Here is a 23,132-nt window from a genome sequence, read left to right on the forward strand (position 1 = left end):
GGAGTAATGGCCCTTCATATAGCTGTGTTCCTTTAGTCAAAAAGGAACTATACATGGGGACTAGTGGTCAGTGGCTACTTAAAAAAAAAAAAAAACAACGAAAATGACAGCTTGAAAAGCTGACATTATGCTTCTCTTTTACTAAGCCCCCACTGTCTTACAGGCTGAAGGTAATGGAATCCAAGTCTTCTAAAAGAGTGTCCTGACTCATGGCCATAACTTCCAGCCAGCCAGGATAAATTTGGTAGTGATCATGGTTTTAAATAATGGATTTCTGTGTTCCTATTTCCAATGGTAATATAAACTTACAATTTATACATTTCTTCCCTTCGTCCTGGCAGAAGGAATCTACCTTTTCTCGAATTGACCTGAACTACACAAAGCTGACATAAATTACTTCTTAAAACAAACTTTCATTAATGCTGGACCATGTCAGAGACCACAAATTATGCAGTATTTTCCCATTTCCTTTGTTTTTTCCATGGTCAGTGACTCTATGCTTTAGTTTGGTCACAGTTTGACAGGGCATCTAAGTCAGCAGAGTGAACGCCTTAGCATCTCCAGCTTAGGCAAAAAGGCCTCATTCAGTACAAATCTCAACTTGAGTAGGAAGTTGTCTGTCCTGTGGTCCCAGGAACTCATGTCTGCCCAAGGACCTGTGATTATCTACTCCCCCAGTCTCTGCACAGGTCTAAATCACCCTAAACTCCAAACCCCAGTTTATGTTCCACTCAGAAATTAACAAGAAAATTGGGCAGTTGGTGGTCAGAGATAAAAGCTGGGTTTTATCACTAGCATTCATCTCTATAACAATGACTTTTAGCCAAAGTGTACATGTACATATCAAATAGTACCAAAAGGTCACACAGAAAAACCAGAGCCTCTTAACCCACCCCTTCAATCCCATAATCCTACTGCCCAGGGGGACAATCGACTCTTTCAGCTTTTTCATATTTATGTCATTTATGTTAAGGCCTATATTGCTGTTTTCTGATTTATCACTTTTTGACATTATCTACACCTACCCACTTCTCCTCACCTGTCCTCCCATCCAGTTACTTGTGAACTTTGTGTTATATCAGTAGTGAGTGGTTATGTTATTATGACCATGGAAATATGGCTCACACAAAACTAATAGGTACAGTAGGACAATGTTTCTTGTTCATTTTTTAATTAATTGACCCTTGTTTTTATTTTATTTTTTATTTGCTCTTTCTCTGTGCCGCCTTAATTATTTCTGATTACTCAATTACATCTAACACATGTCTATTAGTGGCCTTTATTTTTCCCTGGGTGCTCAAGTGTATCAGATAATCCATCAGTTTTTTGCTTGTTTCCTAAAGATTTTCTCACTGAATCTCTCTCCATTCTTTCCTTACTGTGGGAGAAGGAAAGAATATGAACATCTAGATTAAAAAGGTCCACCCAACAGGTAGCTAGAAATAAAACAAGACATACAGGGGGCACAATATCATAAACTCATTGCGGGTAAAGAGAAGATCCCCAAAGTGTCCAGGGACACAGGTTGGAAAGGTGTAGGGTAAGGGGTGGGTGGAGAGGATGACTTCAGAGGAACGAGAGTCTGTACCTATCTACCTATGATTTTTTTCTACAACAACATTGGATTTTGGAGGATAACTGTTCAATGACTTCAGAAGGAGAATCATTTCCAGCTCAGAATTTTATAGCTAGCCGAAGTCTTGGTCAAGTGTGAATGGAAGTCTATTTTTAGAAATGTAAAGACTGAAGATATTTACCTCCCTTTCTGTAATGTGCTCGTATTAAAGAACAAAGTGAAACAAGGGAGAGAGGAATATATAAGATCTGGGAAACCTGAGTATCAAGACAGGCAAAGGGTAAAACAATCTCAGGATGACAGGTGCTTGTTGGGTGGACCTTTCAACCGGCCACTCCTGGCCTTGCCCTGCATTTGATGTGTTTTCTCATTCAATTCTCTCCTTAATTGTCCCTCCTGAACTGACTTTCTAAGAATCTTATCTTTGCTCTCTATGGTCCCATTCTTTTTCTTTGTAGCTTTTTCAACTTTGTTTTCTAACTTTCTGGTTTTCTGTTTTCTTTACAGCAATCATATAACAAATAAAACCTCTTATTCTGTGTTCCATTTTCATGGAGTATCTTGCTCTTATTAACATTAATGGGTGTAATATTTTTTCTGATCTTTCTGAGGGTATTAATAATATTTTTAAAAACATCTGTTCCCTGTATTATGCATTTGCTATAGATTCTGATTTTGTGTTTGTTGGTCTTGATAGCTTTTCTTTTCAATTTTAGAAGTTTAAAGGGGGACTGAAGAAAAATTACAGGAAAATTTCTGTAACAAAGCTGAAACTATGCCACAAAAATAAAGTATTTAAGGGGATCCTAATTTTTCCCACTTCTAATATACTCCATTAGTAAAAGTATATAGAAAATTCAAGGCTTATCAGAAAAGCAAACAAGAATAAATATGACTTTTGGAAATCAGTTTAATTCAGTTACTTGAAACTAATTAATGACAAAATAGCTATGACTAAATTTCAAAAAGTATTCTAAAAAATATGGGGATAGGCCTGAAAGGTCTAAAACAAGTTTGTAAACAAGAAGAATGGCAAACCATAAGGCTATGAATTAATCAATAAAATAGTTATACTTTTAGAGCTAAGTTTTTCCATCAGATTTTATAATATAAACTATAATAAGTGTTTTCTTATTCAAAAAATCTCAGTGATATTTTTTCCTACTCTTATTTATTTCCTTTTGAGCCAACACATTTATATAGAAACCTATGGCTGCCTGAGAAATACTTCTTAATCAGAGACATGGTCATAGCTAGTTATGAAATGCTAGAATAGAAAGCTAAATACAGTTTCTGTCACTGCTTATGACAATATTACTAATAAATACAATTCCAAAAATCTTGATCTTTTCCATTTAATGCCTTCAAACAGCTTCCTTTCTAGGGAGCCTTAAGAAGGTCATAATGGCAAAATTGAATTGCAATGGAACAAAGACTTCTGTGCACACATCATGGTGCTCTGCGGCTTCTCTCCAGGCTCTTGAAGGTCTTACTGAGTGGGATACCCTAAGATTTGGTGGTACTAAGTCCTTAACCCTCCTCCTTGTTTATTTATATTAAACAGACCTGGGGAAATTTCTCCATTGCTTATAATCAACAAAAAGTTTGGCCAATGTGTAATTTGGATTCTGAGGTGCCATAACCAAATTGACATATGATCCATATTGAAGGGTGTCTGCCAGATTTGAATAGCAGAGCGTTTATGCAGATACAAAATCACTTCGTAAAATGATTAAGACAGGAAAGAGAAAATGCTTAGCATTTGAAATAAAATAATCATGAAATAATGAAAACTAAACCATTTATCAGAAACTGATAAATATTTATTCAATGAATCCATGAATATAAATCAGCAAAAATAGGACTTGACACCTTAGGATTTGACCTAGTTCCTTGTGGCTTATTTTAGTATTTTAGTTTATACCAATCTAGCTATTATAAATGACAGAATTATCAAATTTAATGTATAACCCTCCAGGCCCATGATAAATTGAAGAGCTAAATTATCATCTAAACAAAGATCCATTAAGTAACATTTGAATCCCAATAGTAAAAATAAAAGTGGACTTTAAAAACACTCACATACACATTCTTCTAATATTCATTGACTATTAATGAGTATATGTGCCAAGTGCTAAGTAGAGTGCTGAGGAAACAGTGGTGAACATAACAGGCATCACTTCTACCCTCCCAAAGTTCACTCTTCGGTGGAGAGAAGAATTAGTGAACAAAAACCCATTCAAATAACAAATAACTCTGTAATTATCATTCGGAAAGGTTTTACAGGAAAACTGCATAGGACATTGTGGGTCCTCATAACAGAGACCACATTTAAAACTGTATATTCTAAAGCCTCTACGAGGACCTTATATACAAGCTGAAACAAACACAGCAGGGAGAGGAGGGGACAGATGGTGGGAGACGGCATCCTGGGGCCAATGGACCCACACCTTGTTGATACTTTAGTGACATCTTATCAAGATTTACACAGTATGCACAGACTGAAAGCTGGCAAGTATTCTTATTCTCTGTGTAAGATTCCATATTTCTGAACAGTTATATGCAAAAATTTTCTACTTCTTGATTATTTGCATTTTATTATAACTTCCTTTACTCACTTTATCCACAGTTACTAGCAATCTCCAAATAAAAAATTTGTTTAATTAAGATTTTTACTTTGGGCGGCATAGTTTTAGTTTTCCCGAGAAGTGTAAGGTCTAAAATGATGGGATTCCATATATTTTTTAGTAAATTTCATAGTATTATAAATATATTTGGGCATTATTTGTATGATTCATAATGAGAATTTTCTTAGACTTAGAATATGACTATTACTATCATGCCACTGGCCTCAAACTTTCTTTTTTTTTTTGGTGTGCTGTATTTTCTTAAATTTAATTTAAAAACTGGTCCAGGACTTCATTACTTACAGTTCAAGTGTGAAAATTGTGGACTAGACAGGAAGCGGTTTTGATCCAGCCAAGAGGATGAGAGATCTAACTCATGAGTGTGGGAACCTTCGGTAAAGCTTCTGCCCTCCTAAGAAAGAAAGTATGGCATTTCAGGTCAATGATTATAAATGTGCTGAAACTGCAATTAAATCTTTAAAAAAATTTTTTTTAATGAATGTAATTTATGTATTTTTTAAAAATTAATAAAAGGTACACACGATTAGGTTACACTGTTTGCATTTGTTAGGTAAGTCAGAGTTGTAGTTGAGTCTTTCACCACGGATGAAATAAAATCTTAACACACAAGCTATGTTACACATGTAGTTTAATACAATTGTAATCCTAGTAAAAAATAAAATATGTACATATTAAAAAATATAAGAAAAAAGAAAGAAATCACCCATTGCCGCAGCAGCATGACATATTTCTTTCCAGTCTTTTTTCCCCCCAAGGGCAGGATTCATGAACATAGTTATAAAATTTTGTGTTGTTCATTTATTTACATTTATACTATAAACATTTTTCAAGTCATTAAATTATGTTAATCTTTGGCTTATGGGTTACTCATATGCTATAGTGGATAGACTATGCTTTACTCAGCCATTATTATACTTGGCATTTAGGTGGTTTCTAGTGTTTTGCTGCTATAAATAACACTGTAAAAAGTATCTTTAAATATATAACCTTTTCCATATTTAGCATTATTCCCTATGACAAATTCTTAGGTGGAAATACTGGGTCAATAAAAACAATTTGATGTTTTAAATACATTTAGCTAGACTGCTTTCTGTAATGATTATATTCATCCTCTTACTCATTTAACAAATATTTAATACATAAACAAAAAGGAACATAGGAAAAGTTCATCTCCTCACGTATCGTACAAATGTGTCCTTCTCCCCAAACCTTAGCTGATAATGGGCATAACTTTAAGTGATTTTACTAATTAAACAGGTGCTTTAATATACATACACTTTTCTTTGATAAATAGTAAAATTGCACTTTGTAGCATGAATGTTGTGTAATTATTTATTTACTTCTTTCATTTATTCATTCATTCCACATCTATTATGTGCTAGGTAAAGAGAAAACAAGAGATTGGAATATATGATCAGGAAACATTAGGACCTGCAGAAAAGAAAGCCATTAAATTATACAATGCCTGATGTAATTAAAAACCATAATAAGTGCTATAAGAACAGGAAGTGCCAGGAAGAGCCAAAGCTAGATTTGAGAACCAGAGAAGACCATTCTGGGAGGTGATACTTAAGACAATATTTGAATGCTGAGTATGAATAATGAATGAGGCAGGTGAAAACTTGCGGGTAGAGGACAGGAAAGTGAAAGGTAAGGAGGAAGGAGATAGAGGGTAGTTAGGAAATGATGTTCTAGATTCCTCAAATAGAGTAAGGCCTCATGAAATGACCATCTGATGAATTAGCTGACATTCTCTGTACCAAGTACCAATTTTATATTTTATTTCTTTGTTACATACATTGTATATAAGTAAAAAAGACAGGTCAAAAAGGCCAGTGTGATGGTGTTACAGGAGTTATGATCTGGCCATTGCACTCCAGCCTGGACAACAGAGTTAGACTCTTTCTCTTAAAAAAAAACCCAAAAAGCCAAAACAGCTAATTGTAGTATTTGTAAAAGGCACATTGCTTCTGAGCTACAGGCATAATCCTCCAGTGGTTCAAAATCAGAAGACCATTTGCCTTCATGTATGAAAAGAGAGGTTAAGTAGATTTAAGATGAAGACCCTGAGATTTTTAAGGAAGTGGTTTTTAATTATAGAGATTTCATAAGAAACTAGAAGCCATTCATTGTAGGATTTCTGAAAAGACATATACTGTATTCCAACGACTTCTTTAGAATGAGTTGACACACACACACTAGAAGCAGGTGGATGGCTATTGTAGCCCAGATGTGACATAATCAAGGCCAAGACAGAGATGGAAGATGCATGAATGAAAGGAGACGGCAATCAGTGCTAGAAATTCCCAATGAACCATGGTTTCCCTGTGAAGCACCAAAGAGAGAAACAAAATGAATGGCTTTCCACTAAAAGATACTTTGACCACTATGGGTGATAAGAGAAAGAAAACCATACAGGAAAACAAACACACATTTTGCCCACTGACACCTGAACTGAGAAAGAAGGTGAGAGGACAGGAATAGAGATATAGGTTTGGGTATCTTGCTGGAGCAGATGGTGTCATGGCGGCCTAAAAATGTGCCTACCAGAGGAAGGACGAAGTGCACAAAGATCTTTAAACACTATTCATCTGTCTTGAAAGGCATGATTTTAAATTTCTAAAACAAAATCAACTGCATCAAAGCAGTTGCATCTTTTCTGTTTATATAAAACATAATTTATATTTTTAATGATAAAGCTAGTTTCTTCACATAGAATAGTCAAAATATGGCACTGATGTCTTTCATTCTTATCAAATTTAGAAAAGTCAAGAAAATTAAAAAGAAAATAAACAACCTAACAAATTAAAATAAAAATGTATTAAGATAATAAAATGTCAGAGTACACTTTTCAATTCTTAATAAATTTCTTTTTATATTGAAACCACCATTTGTTACCAATTTTGTTCCTACTTTTTAAATGTAACATTATATACAAAAATTTTCTCTACCGTTATTATCATCATTACAATTATCTCATCATTTATCTTACTAATTTCCTATTGTTGGAAATTTAAGGTTGATTTAAGGTTTTTCTATTATAAATGATCATTTGATAAACATCTTAGTGCAAAAAGCCTTGTCTATATATTTATTTATTATAAATTCCTAGAAGTAACGTTCCTGGATAACACATTCGGTTGTCAAATTTTTGCTAGAGTTGTTCATAATATTCCCTAATTATCCTTTTGATGTCATTTGGAGCTCTAGTAATGTTCATCCTTCATTCCTAATACTGACCATTGGTAGCTTGTCTTTTTTTCCCCTAATTATTCTGGTTAGAAGTTCTTAAATTTCATTATTTTTTTTTTCAGTAAACCCAGTTTGGGGTTAATTTGTTTTTCCTATTTTTTCCAATTTTTATTTCATTGATTTCTGAGCTTCTCTTTACTATTTCCTTGCTTTTACTTTCTTTGAGTTTACTTTGCTCTTTGTTTTCTAGTTTCTTGTAATGGAAACTTAAATTATTGATAAGATCTTTCTTCTTCTGTAATATACACGTTTTACGTTACAGATTTCCCTCTGGGGAAACTTTTTAGCTGATCCCACAAATTTTAATAAATTGGGCTTTTATTTTCACATCCTCAAAATATTTTCTAATTCTCCTTTTCATTTCTTCCTTGACCTACCCATGGATTTTTAAGAAGGATGTTGTTTAATTTCTGAATACTTGGGAACTTCCCAGGTACTTTTCTGATATTGATTTCCAATTTCATTCTCTTGTGGGTAGACAACATATTTTGTATAATTTTAAGCATCTTAAATTTATTGAGATTTGCCTTATCAGCTAGAATAAAATGTATCTTGGAAAATGTTCAATATGCACTTGAAAAACATGTGTAATTAATTGGCTGTTGTTGGGAGGTAGTAGCTACAAATGCCAGTCAGATTTAGTTGGTTGATAGTATTGCTCAAGTCTTCTGTATCTTTCCTGATTTCTGCCTACTGTTTTATCAATTACTGAGAAATGAATGTTGACATCTTCAACTACAATTATGGATTAAAATTTTTATAAATCTTCAAAAAACTGCCAGAATCTCCCTTGTAACAGAATAGCAAAATAAACTTTAAAAGACTACCCTTAAAGAAAAAAATTCACAGTCACTTTGAACAATCAACATAAAAAATATGAAAAAATACCCGCATCTCGTTCAATTCTACTCAATTCTACTGCATTCTATTGAACCAATACTACTAAAAATCTACTGATATTTAATTTGTAGAATTTCTATATAAGTAAATTTTATAGGGTGACCATAAAATGAATATTTCTTCCTAATTCTAACTTATCTTTGAATTAAATACTTAAGTAGTAACAAGAAAATATTTTCTAAAAAGGAAGTGTCTCTGTAATTTTAATAACCCCAGTTTTTGCTTGTTAGCGTATCCTTAGCACAAGGACCTATTTTCATTGTTTTCTTGACTCAACTAGGTCATTAGCCAGAATTCTCTACAAAAATTCCATTGGGTGAAAGGACTTGCATTTTCTAATATTTTCCCTGGGCTTCATCCACTTTTTTTTTTTTTTTAAATCACCACATTGTAATTGGTTCCTTAAAAGCTGTTCTAACCTAACTACATTTCTTCGCTAAACTGATCTCTAGTGATTAATATTTAATGATGCCATGTATTTTTCTCTCAGGAATATTATAAGTTCAAAGTTTATTAGACAAATGATACATTTAATCTTTTCAAATTTTAATTTATCCAACTACTCCTCTGGAGAGAAGGAAGAAACATGTATGCATTTCTGGAGCTGTGGCAGAAATATTTGAATTTGAATTTGTCTGTAACCTAACAATGCACTGTCCCTGCATTTCAGCCCCACTTTGATTTCCCAGTTTTCCACTAGTGATCAAAAAAGCTTAATCTCTTCCTCATTAAACTTTACTTCAATTTTAAAGTCAGTTGGGGCCATTTTAGATTTTAATTTCCAGGAGAGTGAGCTTTAGATAGTTTTTATCTATCTATCTATCTATCTATCTATCTATCTATCTATCTTTCCATCTACTCGTCCAAATACTCCACAATTTGGCACAGTGCCATCTGCAATAAGAAACTCAATAATTGATCACATATCATTTCTTGGCAAAAATGTATAAGTTAAAATTTGCTATAGAAACTGGAAGAAGAATGCTACTCTTACATTCTCAGTTTCTTCATGTAAAAAAATTAGGGGGCTGGACCAGATCATCGCTAAGTCCTCTTAGATTTTTTATACTAATCTATCTGGACAGAACCAATAAACAACCTGTACTTTTAACTCTGCAAATTATTTTTACCACATGAAATCCAAACTGATGCAACAAGATGATAAACTCAAAACAACACTCATCTACCAGATTAATAGACTAATGAAAATACTGATAAGGCCATTTAAAGCTCTTAGAGCAGTTTTTATAGTAGTGCTGATACATTTACCCTTATGTAATTTATATTTTATTGTGTAAAATTTTATATTTCTAGTGAATCACTAATGAGAAAGATTTTACTCAATTTTTTTTTTTAACCTAGTGCAGATGGGCCTCACCATGACTTTTCTCTATTTTAAAACAGAAACCAAATCTACTCACAGTGGATAAAAACTTATCATAAACAAACACAGTCAAGAGAAGGTGCCACTCACTTAAGTAATAAAGGCAGAGATGCAAAGATATTTTAAGGACGGTGGTCTTATTGGAATCAATGCTTATTCTCTAAAAGCAACTATTTTAAAGGAAACAACCATTGTTTTAATAAATATATTATGGCATGTTTATTAATTATAAATAAGAAATTTAACTGGAATTTCTTATGTTTTTAGTACCTAGAATTTTGAATTTGGGATTATTAAAAATGGACTCTAGGGTGGCATCTGTGGCTCAAGGAGTAAGGCGTGGGCCTCATATACCAGGGGTGGTGGGTTCAAGCCTGGTCCTGGCCAAAACTGCCACAAAAAAAAAAAGGACTCTATAGGTGAATTTCTTCACAATCTTTCCTTTCCTAATATTCTTGTTGACTAAATTATTCAGAAGGGTGAAATCATGTGGTTTGGTAAGGGGTCTGGGTTCAGTAGAGTAATGCTTTGTAAGTTAAAATATTAATATGTTCATTTATGTATCCATGTTGATTTCTGAATAAGCACTTTTGATTCATTATACTTTTTAGATCTCATAGCAAAGAAAATCCAATTCAATTTGCAACATTTTGTCTAACTTTTAAAGAACAAGATAGAATCAAATAGTTAAATATTATAGCTGGAAGGGTTAGTCTTTATCACTTCAAAAGAATAAAAATCTCTTCAGATTTCAGCATGCTTTGATGGCCTACAAGGTTTTAGATGTGTCATATAAGCATTACTGGAAACACAGCAACTAAATCTTTGTCAGAATCTCAGAAAGGCTGAAACAGAAAAGAATTTTTATTTTTTTAAGTTTATAAAATTCCTAATTTGACACATATGTACACTCACTATATATTCTGGAATCAAGGATGAGGCAGACAGCACCTGCATTCCAAGGCTGTACCATCCAGCGAACAGCGTCTCTCAGACTGCAATATTCACTCACGTTATACTACCATTGTCTTTACTTTTACTTAAAAATTAAAAAGAGAGGAGAGGCTTTAAGGATGGCAAATTGCTTGGGACTGAGAGAAGCACAGAGCTGTATCTGCATAGCAGTTTACATATGATCCCTTATCCAAGCATGAGGAAGAGTGGTTATCCAGGAGATAACTGGGGTATTATACAGGGTTAAAGCTCTCTTAAGTCCTTGCATGCTTGCCACTGCTATTTCCAAGCAGAATCTGTAAAATCACATGAATAATACACTAGTGATATATTTTAATAGTCATTAAAATAAAAATGTTTATGCTTCACCTACAATCTTGAGTTGCACCGACAGTTATGCACAGCATACTTTAGAATCTACTGTTGGGGAAGTCTGAAGGTATGTGCAGAAATAGCTGACTCAAGAGAGACTGTGCTAACGGCCATTAATTGCTGGGAGCAAGATATAAACAAATTACAGAGATTCAATGAGCGAGAAATGACTTCTTGGAGCAAAACTCGTAGTTATATCACACACATGCTTACGCTGAACAAATATGACAAAGAACTTTGGCAAACACTGCTTTCTATAAACTCTGCTGAAAGCCATTCTCAATGCTTCCTCACCTAGCCCATCTTATCCCATAAAACATCTGCTTCTTTGAAAAGAAACTGCATACCAACTCTCCAACTAGAAGTTAAAAATCATGACTTTCCCTTCCGGGGAGGATGGATGGGGAAAAACATGCCTTCTGTGATTTTCACCAAAAAATTCCACTTTTAATTAAAACCATATATTTAGCATGGGTAAAGGTAACAAATGGGGATTTCTTGGACAAAACCACGCTCCTCCGTGAATTCAGATTAGCAATGCTGTGTTACTGGCTGACTTTTGAACATTCTGTTCTATTTGAAACAGCTGGACAGCAAGGAAGCCTATGTCCTGAGAAACCCAATTAGGCCTGATGAAAGAGAGGCCACGAAATGCTTCTGTTGTCTACCAAGACAGAGAAAATGGGCTCCGTTCAGCTTTGAATCGAATTCTAAATACAAAATTTGCACATCAGAGTTTTTCTAGTAAGCTTGGTCAACTTAATACAATATTACACTATGCTCCCACAATTGGTCCTGTTCAAATCTTGACAGGTTTCTAGAAATCTGATCATCTTATCCTTGGTGATTGCCACGAGAATAAACAGAAGAGCAACCCTACCCTTGGATTGACTGAAAAAGCTCCTGACTTGCTGACTTCCTGCTAACTTTCCTCCACCAGCAGTGTGGTGTGGTGAAGTTTCCCTGCCTTCTCACAACAGCCACAGCAGGAGAGAAGCCAACTGCAACAGTTATTTGTCTGTCAACAGCAACACAGTCAGAGCACTACAACTGACATGCTAGCAGAGACCCTCCTCCAACCTGAGGTGTGGACAAAACTCTGCCCTGCACTTTGTCATCACCAACCTCTGTTCAAAAGATTCTTGAGCATCTTCCTTTCTATTGGACCCTAATGTGGTCCATGGCGGCAGGGGGGGGGGGGTGCTCTTTATAGCACTTATTCCTTCCTCCTTTCCATCGCAATTGTTTGTGTGAAGTGTTGAAGTTCCTAAAGGTTGACAGTGGTTTTTCGTATGCCATTCTCTTGAACCCCTCATACAGGACACATGGTTCACAGTAAAAACCCAATAAATGTTTGTTGAATGTTGCATTTAAAAAAAAAAATGAACATCTTCCAATTACAAGAGGCAGAATTAAGATGACGAGGTAATGATTCCCTCCTTGAAGAACATGCTTTCTGCATCTTTATACGTCTCTCTCCCACCCCACCCCAACTGGTAGTATAGTGTTGGACGGTATAGTAGCCACACAGTATGTTCGTGGCATTAAACTGAATCTTACATGCACTGATTTTCTGGAACCACAGTTTTCAGTAGAACCAATGAACTCAAATCCCTATAATATGCCCTTTTTTTTTTTTTTTTTAACATTTTCCTAATAAAATGTGGGGGAAGTTAACAGTTGCTGAAACAATGTCTCTTCTGAAACTGATATAGTAATGGGGTACCTTCTCTCTTGATTTAAAGCAGGGATCCTCAAACTTTTTAAACAGGGGGCCAGTTCACTGTCCCTCAGACCATTGGAGGGCCGGACTGCGGACCCCAGGACAAGTCGGCTGCTGAGCAGGACAGGCAGCAGCAGCAAAAACACCCGGCAGGCCAGATAAATGTCCTAGGCGGGCCGTGGTCCGTAGTTTGAGGATGCCTGATTTAAAGAGTTTCTACTTCTGTCATGTGAAGCATTTTCTTCAGGATGTCAATGATTAACCGGAGGTAGCTCTTTTGATTACCCATGAAGACAAGAAATGCTTAACAGAACTTTCTCATTACCCATCTAAGCTCCTGCTTCCTTTGAGGCTGTCTCCCTTCTCAATCTTTTTAAGTAACTTATTTATATAAAAGGCATATGAGCAAATGACCAGTGGTACCTACAATTGGAAAAAATGTGTTCCCATAATTTCCACTCCCGTGAATACCAAATTGGGATATTCCCGCGAGTTTTGTGTTAAATTGCTACATTATTTCAGGCCAGGCATCTGCTATGTATATGTGAACAATCTGTATATTAAACATCGAAATGCATTAGTTTTGAAATGTTTAAGTGGCATTAAGTGTGGAACACTGCCACTAGAAAATGTGTTTTGTGATTCTATTCCATACCTGCACTTATTTATTTGTGAAATTTTCAAACTTATTTTTCATATTGCTAAATGTTGGCCTCTCTTATGAACTAGGCTTAATTTCCTCTTCAGCTGCAAATGTAATTTTCTACAGAACTCCAATGAGATTACTTTTTGAACATGTTAAACATTCATAGCTTTGCCATATGCTGTTATGGAAATTGTATTGATTTATAGCAATTTGGGTACCACTAGACAGCACTGATTCACCTCATACCAGACATATCTGTACTGGGAAATAATATTTTAAATCTTTCATCTGCACTAGGCCTCCACTGAATTAAGAGGCATGTATTGCATTTATATATTTTTGCAAAAAACTGACTTTTATATATTAAAAATACAGTTGTCTATTTGGTGACTTCTAGAAAAAATTAGTCATATGAAGTCTAAATTTATACTGTTAACAGCATGGCAGGACACAAATTATAGGAGCTAGGCAGATTTAGGTTTTAATGCTGATTCAACCATTAAATAACCTTGCTTTCTTCAATGGTAAAAGAGGAAAAATAAGGGTGCCAACTTGACAGGATCGTTGTGATAATTAAATACGATAATGGACATAAGGCACACCAACACCCACAAAAAGCACAACTTCGTGGGGTCAGTTCTAACACATGCTCAATGACTGGCAGTTACTGTTAGCTCCCGTAGCCTAAACCCTACATTTCCGTTTAGGATAAGTGGCACTTCTTTAAATGGTGGGGAAACACTGGAGTATACAGGGACCTGATGAGAATGTTGGGAGGTGATTTAGGAATTAAAAAATTGCCATATGAGACAAGGTCACTACTACAGTCAATATACCACTTTATTAAAAACAAAGGTAAAAAGGAAGAAAGTCACGGATGTCCTCTTCACAGTAGTAAGAGTATCAGTCATTTGCCATAACTGTGCTTATTTTTGTTTGGGATGGAGACAGTATAGTGTTTGTTTTAAGTATGCTGCGGAGGGCTTATGGAAATGAGCACTATCTTTATACCCACCGAGCATTCTATCCAATTACATTCAGCTTCTTAGAAATAAATATATTTGCCTGTAATAAGTGAACATATACAGTGTGATGAATATTAATATATATTAAGAATTAAACTTTTAAAAAGTATATATATTCAAATTTGTAAGAATAGAAAAAAGGCCAGAGAGCCTTTAGTTTTTCTTCTTTTTTAAATTGACATATGCATATGGATGGATTCCCTCTAGGTCAGCACTCTCAATGGGGGGAGGGGGGACATTTTGCCATCCAAGGAACTTCTGGCGATGTGAAGCATTTTTAGATGTCACAAGCTGCGATGCCATTGGCTTCTAGTGAGTAGAGTTTAGGAATGCAACTAAACAGCCCACGATGCACAAGACAGCCTCTACAACAAAGAATCACCTGGCCCAAAAAATTCTCTGTGGGATTTAGTCCTAAGGAACTGGGAACTTACTGAATTCCCAGCTCCAGGAGAAGAGCTGATCAGGGCTGAGTGCACTGAAAATCACCTGTACTCCAGATGGATATGGGGTAGGCTCTTGGGAATGGTGTGATTTGTATCAATATGGTCCAGTCTTCCCAGTACCCATGTTGGCTTCGTGGTAATGAACCATAAGCTGAAGCATGAGTATGGAAAAGAATGACTGGAAATGCGAGGCTAACACGTTACTTGATCTGCTGCAGACTTCAGTGCCAACAGAAACCGGACTCAGACCTACAGGAGGGAAACCACCTCACCAAGACTTGACCGGCCCAGGGCCCAGGGGTTAACTGGCTCAGGATTTCTCTAGCAGCATGTTTCCACAGACAAGCAACATGTTAAGCAACAATGGCATAGACTTAAGGCAAAAGGTTACAAGCATGGTCTTTGGATTTTTGATCTCTGCTTCTATAGAACTGAAGATCTAGTTCATATAACAGGGAAAAGCTTTCCTTTCGCTGCAGGGGCTGCTTAAGAGGCTGTATCCTTAAACATGAATAACGCTTAACGACTAAAGAAGTATATAAAGAACATTACTTTGAAACTTCTGTTTCTGTACTTGGTGTCGTCTTGGTGATGGTGAAGAAAATCTCTTGGAACTCTGTATTTAGAAAATCTCCCATCAATTCTTGAGGGTGAAGCGCGGGCCTCCTGGAAAAACAACAAAGCTTCTGACTAGGTGAATGAAAGACAAATCAGTGTTTGAAATTAGGGTAAGAAAGGGTTGATATGTAAATAATAAAAACTTACCATACAAGCATTTACAGAGACATATAGGGTAATCATAGGCCACCACCGAAAAAGAACAAAATTGTCACTGTAGAGGCTACCATAAAAATAGAACAGTTCCCACGTTGCTCGTTCAGATTCTTTTAACCACTAGTCCCTCTGCCTATCTGAAATGATCAACATCCTTTAGGGCAAGATTCAGGTAACAATGAGTTGCCCAAGGATGGTCTTTGATGATATCTATCAACTTGGGATAGGGTGTGCTGTCCTTTGACGTAATACTTGATACCAAAATATTCTTGTTAAAAAAGTGCTACCTTTAAAACTGATGCTCTTTTACTTCATTTGTCTTTAAACAACATTCTAATTTTTAACTGTTATATCATGTCGATTCTTAAACTTATTAAAGAGATCTCCTCTGCCCTTGTAAGAAAAAGAAGATTCAGGTAATAAAGAAATTAACAAAGCCAAAATTTCCAGGGCCTTTCTTTCTCCCTCCCCCTCCCTTCATTTATTGGGAGAAGGAACACCGCAAACAGTTACTATAGTGAATTATTTAGACATTTCTATTCTGATTTACGGAGAAATTAGAAGAAAATAAGAGCAAATGATTTTGGAATGTAAAAAACAAAAAATCATCTATGGGATTTAGTGCCCTAGATGGTCTCAAGGGACCTTAAATTTATTAAATGCTCAGGCTGCAAGGGATATTAGAATTCCGAATTCTTATTTATTAAACAAACAAATAAAACATCCTAAAAACTAGAGTTTAGGGAAGTTAAGAATGACTTGCGCAGGGCTAGGCAGTCTGGGGCACAGTAGGCTTAGAACTCAACACTCTCCTCTTTTCACCTCATCAAATACATGTTTAAGGCTCAGCGCCCCTAGCATAGTGGTTATGGCACCAGCCACATACACCAAGGCTGGCAGGTTCGAACCCAGCCTGGGCTGGCTAAACAACAATGACAACTGCAACCAAAAATAGCCGGGTGTTGTGGCGGGCACCTATAGTCCAAGCTACTTGGGAGGCTGAGGTAAGAGAATCGCTTAAGCCCAAGAGTTTGAGGTTGCTGTATCTGTGACGCCACTGCACTCTACTGAGGGCAACAAAGTGAGACTATCTCAAACAAACAAACAAATACATGTTTAAAATATGGGATTGTAGAGCTGAACTACTTCTTTCAAAATAAGGTGAGAGGGTGTGAGAAAGAGAAAATCAGAGAGAAAGAGAACATGACTACATTTAAACAAGAATAAAACCAAGCCTATCTAAATAAAATGAGGTCTGTACTCAGAGTTATAGGCTACATAACACTACCAAGAATTGTGCACGTGAAATAAACTTTCTCACTCGTATGCTAGTGATGTTAGTTTGGGTAGGATCCACAGAGATAACGCTGCCTAATTCCCTCATTATACGGCTGAGGACGTACCCTTTGATATACTAGTGATTCTGTCTGGTGCATGAGCTACGACCAGAACGTAGGCCACTGCATTTATGTTCATAGCATACCAATTTATATGAAGTTTTAAGGATATGAAAATATATTGTCTACATCTAATAATATAAAGGCTTTATGCATTTTCATTTAGACTTATGTCTAGTATTTTTATTAAATTGATTTAAATCAACCCTTTTTAACACTATAGATGGATTTAGGGTAAACCCTGAATGAGATTCAAGATAAAGGCAGCAGGGCAAAGCAGATGGGCTCTGCTCTTATACCCAGATCCCATGTCCAACCAATTTAACATACTCCAAGCTTTGGTGTTCTCGTCTGTAAAACGGGGGAAAATACTGTCCATGTGCAGGAGGTATCAAAAGATTAGAAAAACATCTAATGGCCACTGCCTGCCATACAGTGTGGACATGATTTCAATTTTAATGTATTGAGAAGCACAATTCTGCAATTTGAAAAATATTCTCTGTCAAAATTTTACAAAGCCTCTTTTTATTTTAGGCCTAATTTTAGGCCTCTTCATATGTGAGTTTGTGTGTATGGAAGCATGTATATTATAGATAATCATTAGCCCATAGGACAAAAAATAATAATAACCCTTTTGGTAATAGTGGAGAATATAACTGTTAAATTATATGCATGAATAATTCTGTCCAGTAAAGACAACTGGGGAAAAAGTGATTATCACTAAAAGTTAAACTTTATGTTTTTATACTGGAATAGAACAGGCCTCTGTTTCACAGTGACCAAGTGTTCCCTGTTTCCTATATCTTCTCTTGCCTGTCCTTCATATACTTAGATACCTTCTGGTAGCTACATCATCCACCGCCCACTATCTCACGGGGTAATATGAGGGTAAAGAGAGAAAAGAGAGAGTACATCAACTTGACATCACCTTGGACACTGGTTTCACAATCTTTGATGGAAATTTAAGCCACAAATATATAATCAAATCATAAGAAAGAGTAAATACTTTAGTAAAATATACTTCAAACACTTAGTTTTGTTGCATTTGTGATAGTCTAGATTTTTGGATGTGTCAGTTCAACCTTGGATCTCACTCAAAATGGAACTCCAAAAGATGCTTAATGAGATAATTTTAACAACGGTGCAGACCTCGAGAACTTTGCTTCCAATGAACCAACATGACGTAATTTGGCTATATTCCTACCTACCGTATCCTCAAATAATATGTTAGATTTAAACAGAACCTAAACATAACATAAATTATATATTAAGGCCAATGTGAAATAAGAGATTACATGGTTTCCAAGGGGAAAACCCTTGTCATTGGTAACTTCAGCCACGTAGGGTCAAAAAATTGTACGTTGTTAACATTTTACATTACATATGTATCTCTAAGGTGGTGTGGAGACAGACGTTTTCTGGACAAGACTTCGTCTGGCAGGGTTATTTGCTCTGTAGCTCTCCTCTATGAGGAACTTTAAAAATTACAGATGGCAAATTCACACATGTAATTAACTGGCTTGATAATGAAATACTCTGTGCTTAGAGTTCTGCCAATAAATGGTGTGGAATATGAAATCTAAAACTCTAGGTGGATTTGAATTCATTATGTCACAGTATAGTCATAACCTGTGAACTACCATATCTCTAAAACAGTACTCAGCAATTTGTAAAAGAGATGACAACTCATAAATTAAAATTGCTAATCAAAAAAGGTATCTATTATCAGTCGAACGTGTAACTCCCTTTAATTCTTAGGTTTTTCTAAACTATTGCAAAAGCTGCAGGGATACAACTGAGCTTCCAGTGGTAAGGGTAAAAGTTTCTACCTTCCTATATGGTGCTAATATGTAAGTTTCATTATTTTAAATCCTGACTTCACAAATGTCAATAAAGTCTGATCGGTGGGGTGGGAGAAGTCCCCAACGTGTTTTGATACTTCTTTCCTCTCTACACTTTTCTCTGCACATCAGGAAGATGTCAAGTATTCTCATTCAGATAAAAATACAGAAAGAGACAAGTCAACTCTTTCTCACTTTGAAGTCTTTCAAATCCTGTAGTAGGCTCAGCTTCTCAGGCACAGACTCCAGATGGTCCAAGGCCACTCGGGTACTCTGAAAAAGAAAACATAAGGAAACCAAACATTATAAAAAATGGATTAGCACGCCCAGAATTCAAATACTAAAAATCAGTTTGGTATAAGCAGTTCACGCTGTAGATTTAGAGTCAAATGAGAGCAGACATAATAGTATTTCTAAGATAAATTTATCTTTTTAAATCAGAAGAATTATTTCCTCTCAAAAAGTATATGAGATGCATCTGCAAGACTGACTCAGATATAAAAACTCTTCTTGGATAATTGCTTTCAACTGATACGCTATGAAACTTTCTATAGAGCATTTCATATTGGTATTAATTTGCAAAACTGCTTCAGTGAACATCAGAAATAAACCACAAGATAATGCCGAGAAATAGATGCATTTGCAGTTACTTATCTACAGACCATATTAGAGATTCTCAAATGTTGCCATTATAAAGAAGAACAGTTCTCAGCATTATTTTAGTTAAAAAAGGAAAAGACTTGGGAGAAATATATGAAGTTAAACATTTGCAACAGGGACACGAGATTCTGTTGATCAGAAATCAATAGCTTAGCATGCAAATGTTGATTAGCTGTCACTGTCAAACCTGCCTAACATTAAAAGGGAATGATCAGAAAATTATTTCAAAGCCAATGTGAAACAAGAGGTTAAACGGCAGAATAACCTTGAAAGCAGAGATGGTGCGAACATACTGTGTATCTTATACAACTCTATATGCACTCCTGTTTCAGAGCCAGAATGTATCAGGCAAGCAACAGGTATCAGCTTTTAATTGTAAAATGAATTTTAATTGTTCTGTGAAACAAATGATGAACCGTATGGCTGGTGCATGGGAAGATCCATGGGCTCCCTGCATCTCCCAAGTGAAAGGTTCTGACACTGGACTGTTAAGCGTGTCACTTCCGGACTGAGACGAGACTCTGGGTTTTTGGTTGCCAATGCACAATACAGCATTAATTACCACAAATAATACCTAAATTGAAAATTAAATTAAAATATAAGCTAATCAAGAAGTCAACCACCTTTTTGGGGGGACAGGGAAGGCTCTTGATTATGAGTATGTAAAAATTTTTTCTCAGGAGGGACTCAGTTTTCTTTCATTTAGCCTTCCTATTTGAAACCATCTGTCCCTGGTGGTCTGTGATTAGCATCTGTGATCCGGAGATTCATTGTCGCAGTCTCTCCAGACCATACACTTGGTCTCCTGCAGGGATGGAGAGAGAGGCTTGAGGGTCTAATTCTTCATTACAGACTCTATGCACCCATTTCTACCATCTCCTTCTGCAGTAATTGTGCCAATTACTCCACTTCAAAAGCCCTTCCGGACTTCTGTGAGGGTGAAGGACACTCACTTTCCATTGCTACCCCCTTGACAAGTAGCTGAGTTTTATCTCTTGTGTTCCGATTCATTTTACCACATTCTAAAGTTCTGTGACTTGGAGTTACAGATGTCTTCTAGTTTAGACACCTGCAAATCCATGGTTCTACCTCTTATCCTTATATTGTAATATGATTTCTGAGCCGAGGGCAGAAATACCTTAATTTTGCCATTTTGAAACAAAAAGTCCCATGTGCTATTTCTTCAAGTTCATAGTGAAAGGTCCATTTAAAGCATTTAATATTTTGTTCTATTAACGTTCATATTATTGTCAGTCTTTTGTCCGCATGTACTCACTTAAACTGCCATGCATTTTAAATGACTTCATTTAGTGCTTTCATAGAAAGCAAAGATTCATCAAAATGACGTGCTTCAACCTGAAGGCTGAGGAGGGCAAGCAGCTTTTCCCACCACATATGCTACATTTATCTAAATAATAAAATTACAGATTTTTCACAGGAATTATTTTGGCCCTTAAGCAATAAAATATAAAGCAATGCCCTGATGATTTTAAAGAAAAATTTTAGGCACTGAGTAACATCATCTTCAAAAACACACTCTGATAATGAAGTATTAAAACTTTATTTTCTTTTTTCATCCCATCATTTTTCTCATTCAAAAGTAATCCTCTGAACCTGGGTTAAGTATGTTAAACTCATTTTGTTTTCAAAAGAAGCAAAGGTTCTCTTTTCCTACTGAAAAAATCCAGCATGTTATGCAAATAATTTTGCTTGAAATTTCAATCCACTAGGTGATTACTCAAAACCCTTTTTTCCTTTTTTCTTTTTTTCTTTGCCATTTTTGGCTGGGGCTGGGTTTGAACCCACCACCTCTAGCATACGGGGCTGGTGCCCTACCCTTTTGAGCCACAGCTCTTGCATGTGCTCACATGCTAGTTTTTGGACTTTTTTGTTGTGTTTTGGGGTGTCTATTCAAATGGCTACAGTTTCAGGAGTGACCCTTAAAAAGTTCCCTGGCTTCTCTAAGTGCAGTTATTTTTATACTCCTCTCTCCCCTGGCTTCTCCCCTCTGAGTCTCCATTAATTGTTCTTTACACCTTCTCACCATTGTTTCCATTTGTGGCTTAGTTTATATTCTATCTATGTGCTGCTCCTAAATATCTTCCTCAATATTAAAAACACTTTTCGGGCATCCAGGCCTTTCTTTTCATCCTTACGTTCCAGGTACCGAGTTACCAACAAATACATGTCGCTTAGATATCATAGAAAGCTCTGCAGGACACAGATACGGACTAATATAGAGTATACCTCCTGTTCATACTCTCCTTTCCTCGGGAATAGTTAGCTTATCACTAATACACATATACTAAAGACGTAAGAATTATACAAAGAGAAAAATTAATTGCTCTTATTTTAAGGAAAGTGCATGTACAGATGCTGTGATTTCTAGGTTATCTGCAACAATAAGATGTAAAGTAATAAAGACATTGTGTCTACACCACAGAATTATCATTAAGTGAGATTTTGAGGAGTATCTTTATTTTCTGGCTCCCCCCTACCAAAGCTTAAACCACCACTTCAGCGTATAGACTGGAGAATACGCACAACATTGCAACTCTGTTTTGTTTTGTTCTGTAACATGTGAGATTAGGTGGGGTTCTGTGATTAGAATCCTGTCACATTACCTGTCATTTCAAAATCACTCTTCCTCAAAAGCTAAGCACGTTAGAGGGATAAGATTCATTAGCTGGTGAAAAGTCTATAAATAAGGAACTTAGATTCCAGAGATGCCAAGAAGTCCTAGATTGTGTTATTATAGTTCCTCGGGTAAAATACCATGGGTAGGGCTAGGAACAGTTTTATTTTTTAAGTTGGTTGATTTTTTTCTGCCTTACATTATCTAACACTTTAAAGGGCACAGACAAGTCTCCACTTTTAGAATTACGGGAGCAAAGTTCATTATAATAATGGCACCAGCAAATGATAGGTGCTTAATTGTTTTTTAATTTTCTTAATTCCATTTTCTAGAATAAATCAGATGCCCACAGAAAATTTTAATAAATGTTTCTGTCTTGAAAATGTTACAAGATACTATATTTCGTATCCAATGGCAAAACAAAAATTCACACCATTTCATAAAAGGCCAACACACTGAGCATATCTGGTTTATTTCAGAGGCTTGAAGAGCTTGACTTGCACTGGCCTGGAAGCAGTGGGCAAGGAGATGATCAGTTAATCCTAAACCCGGTTAGTAGCAGAATGAAAATCTGAACCATAAAAATGTAATTCTATTGTGAATACACTTCTCAATCCCCGCACTACCTTAGGAGGTAATTGGGCGCTACTTTTATCACCATGACATGGACGAGGTATTGGGGACAACAGAGTGGCAAAACTAGGGTGCAAATTCAAGCAGTGTGAATGCAAAAATGGTGGTGTTCTTGTTACAAAAACATAAAAAGGAGCAGATGTCAACCAGAAGCTATAATAGTACTTCATGTAAATTCCTAACGCTTCTCCAGTTATCAACTCATAGCAGCCAGATTTTGAAGATATGCCCTTAGTGGACTTCTTTTTTTGGAGACAGAGTTTCAC

The 23,132-nt window shown here is 35.8% G+C and overlaps 1 protein-coding gene across 1 annotated transcript in view; it reads right to left on the reverse strand.

The window, feature by feature from the left end:
* Positions 1-23,132, reverse strand: part of CEP128 (centrosomal protein 128) — a 386,614-nt gene that overhangs the window by 2,417 nt on the left and 361,065 nt on the right. The window contains exons 21-23 of the mRNA XM_023511493.1: positions 19,134-19,211; positions 15,479-15,592; positions 4,507-4,615 (exon numbers count right to left, since the gene is read on the reverse strand). Coding sequence (XP_023367261.1) covers positions 4,507-4,615; positions 15,479-15,592; positions 19,134-19,211 — 301 coding nt within the window. The remainder of the gene's footprint in view (positions 1-4,506; positions 4,616-15,478; positions 15,593-19,133; positions 19,212-23,132) is intronic.

The sequence above is a fragment of the Otolemur garnettii genome, unplaced genomic scaffold (assembly GCF_000181295.1).
Source record: "Otolemur garnettii isolate 467f Iridium unplaced genomic scaffold, OtoGar3 scaffold00020, whole genome shotgun sequence".
NCBI classification, from domain to species: Eukaryota; Metazoa; Chordata; class Mammalia; order Primates; family Galagidae; genus Otolemur; species Otolemur garnettii.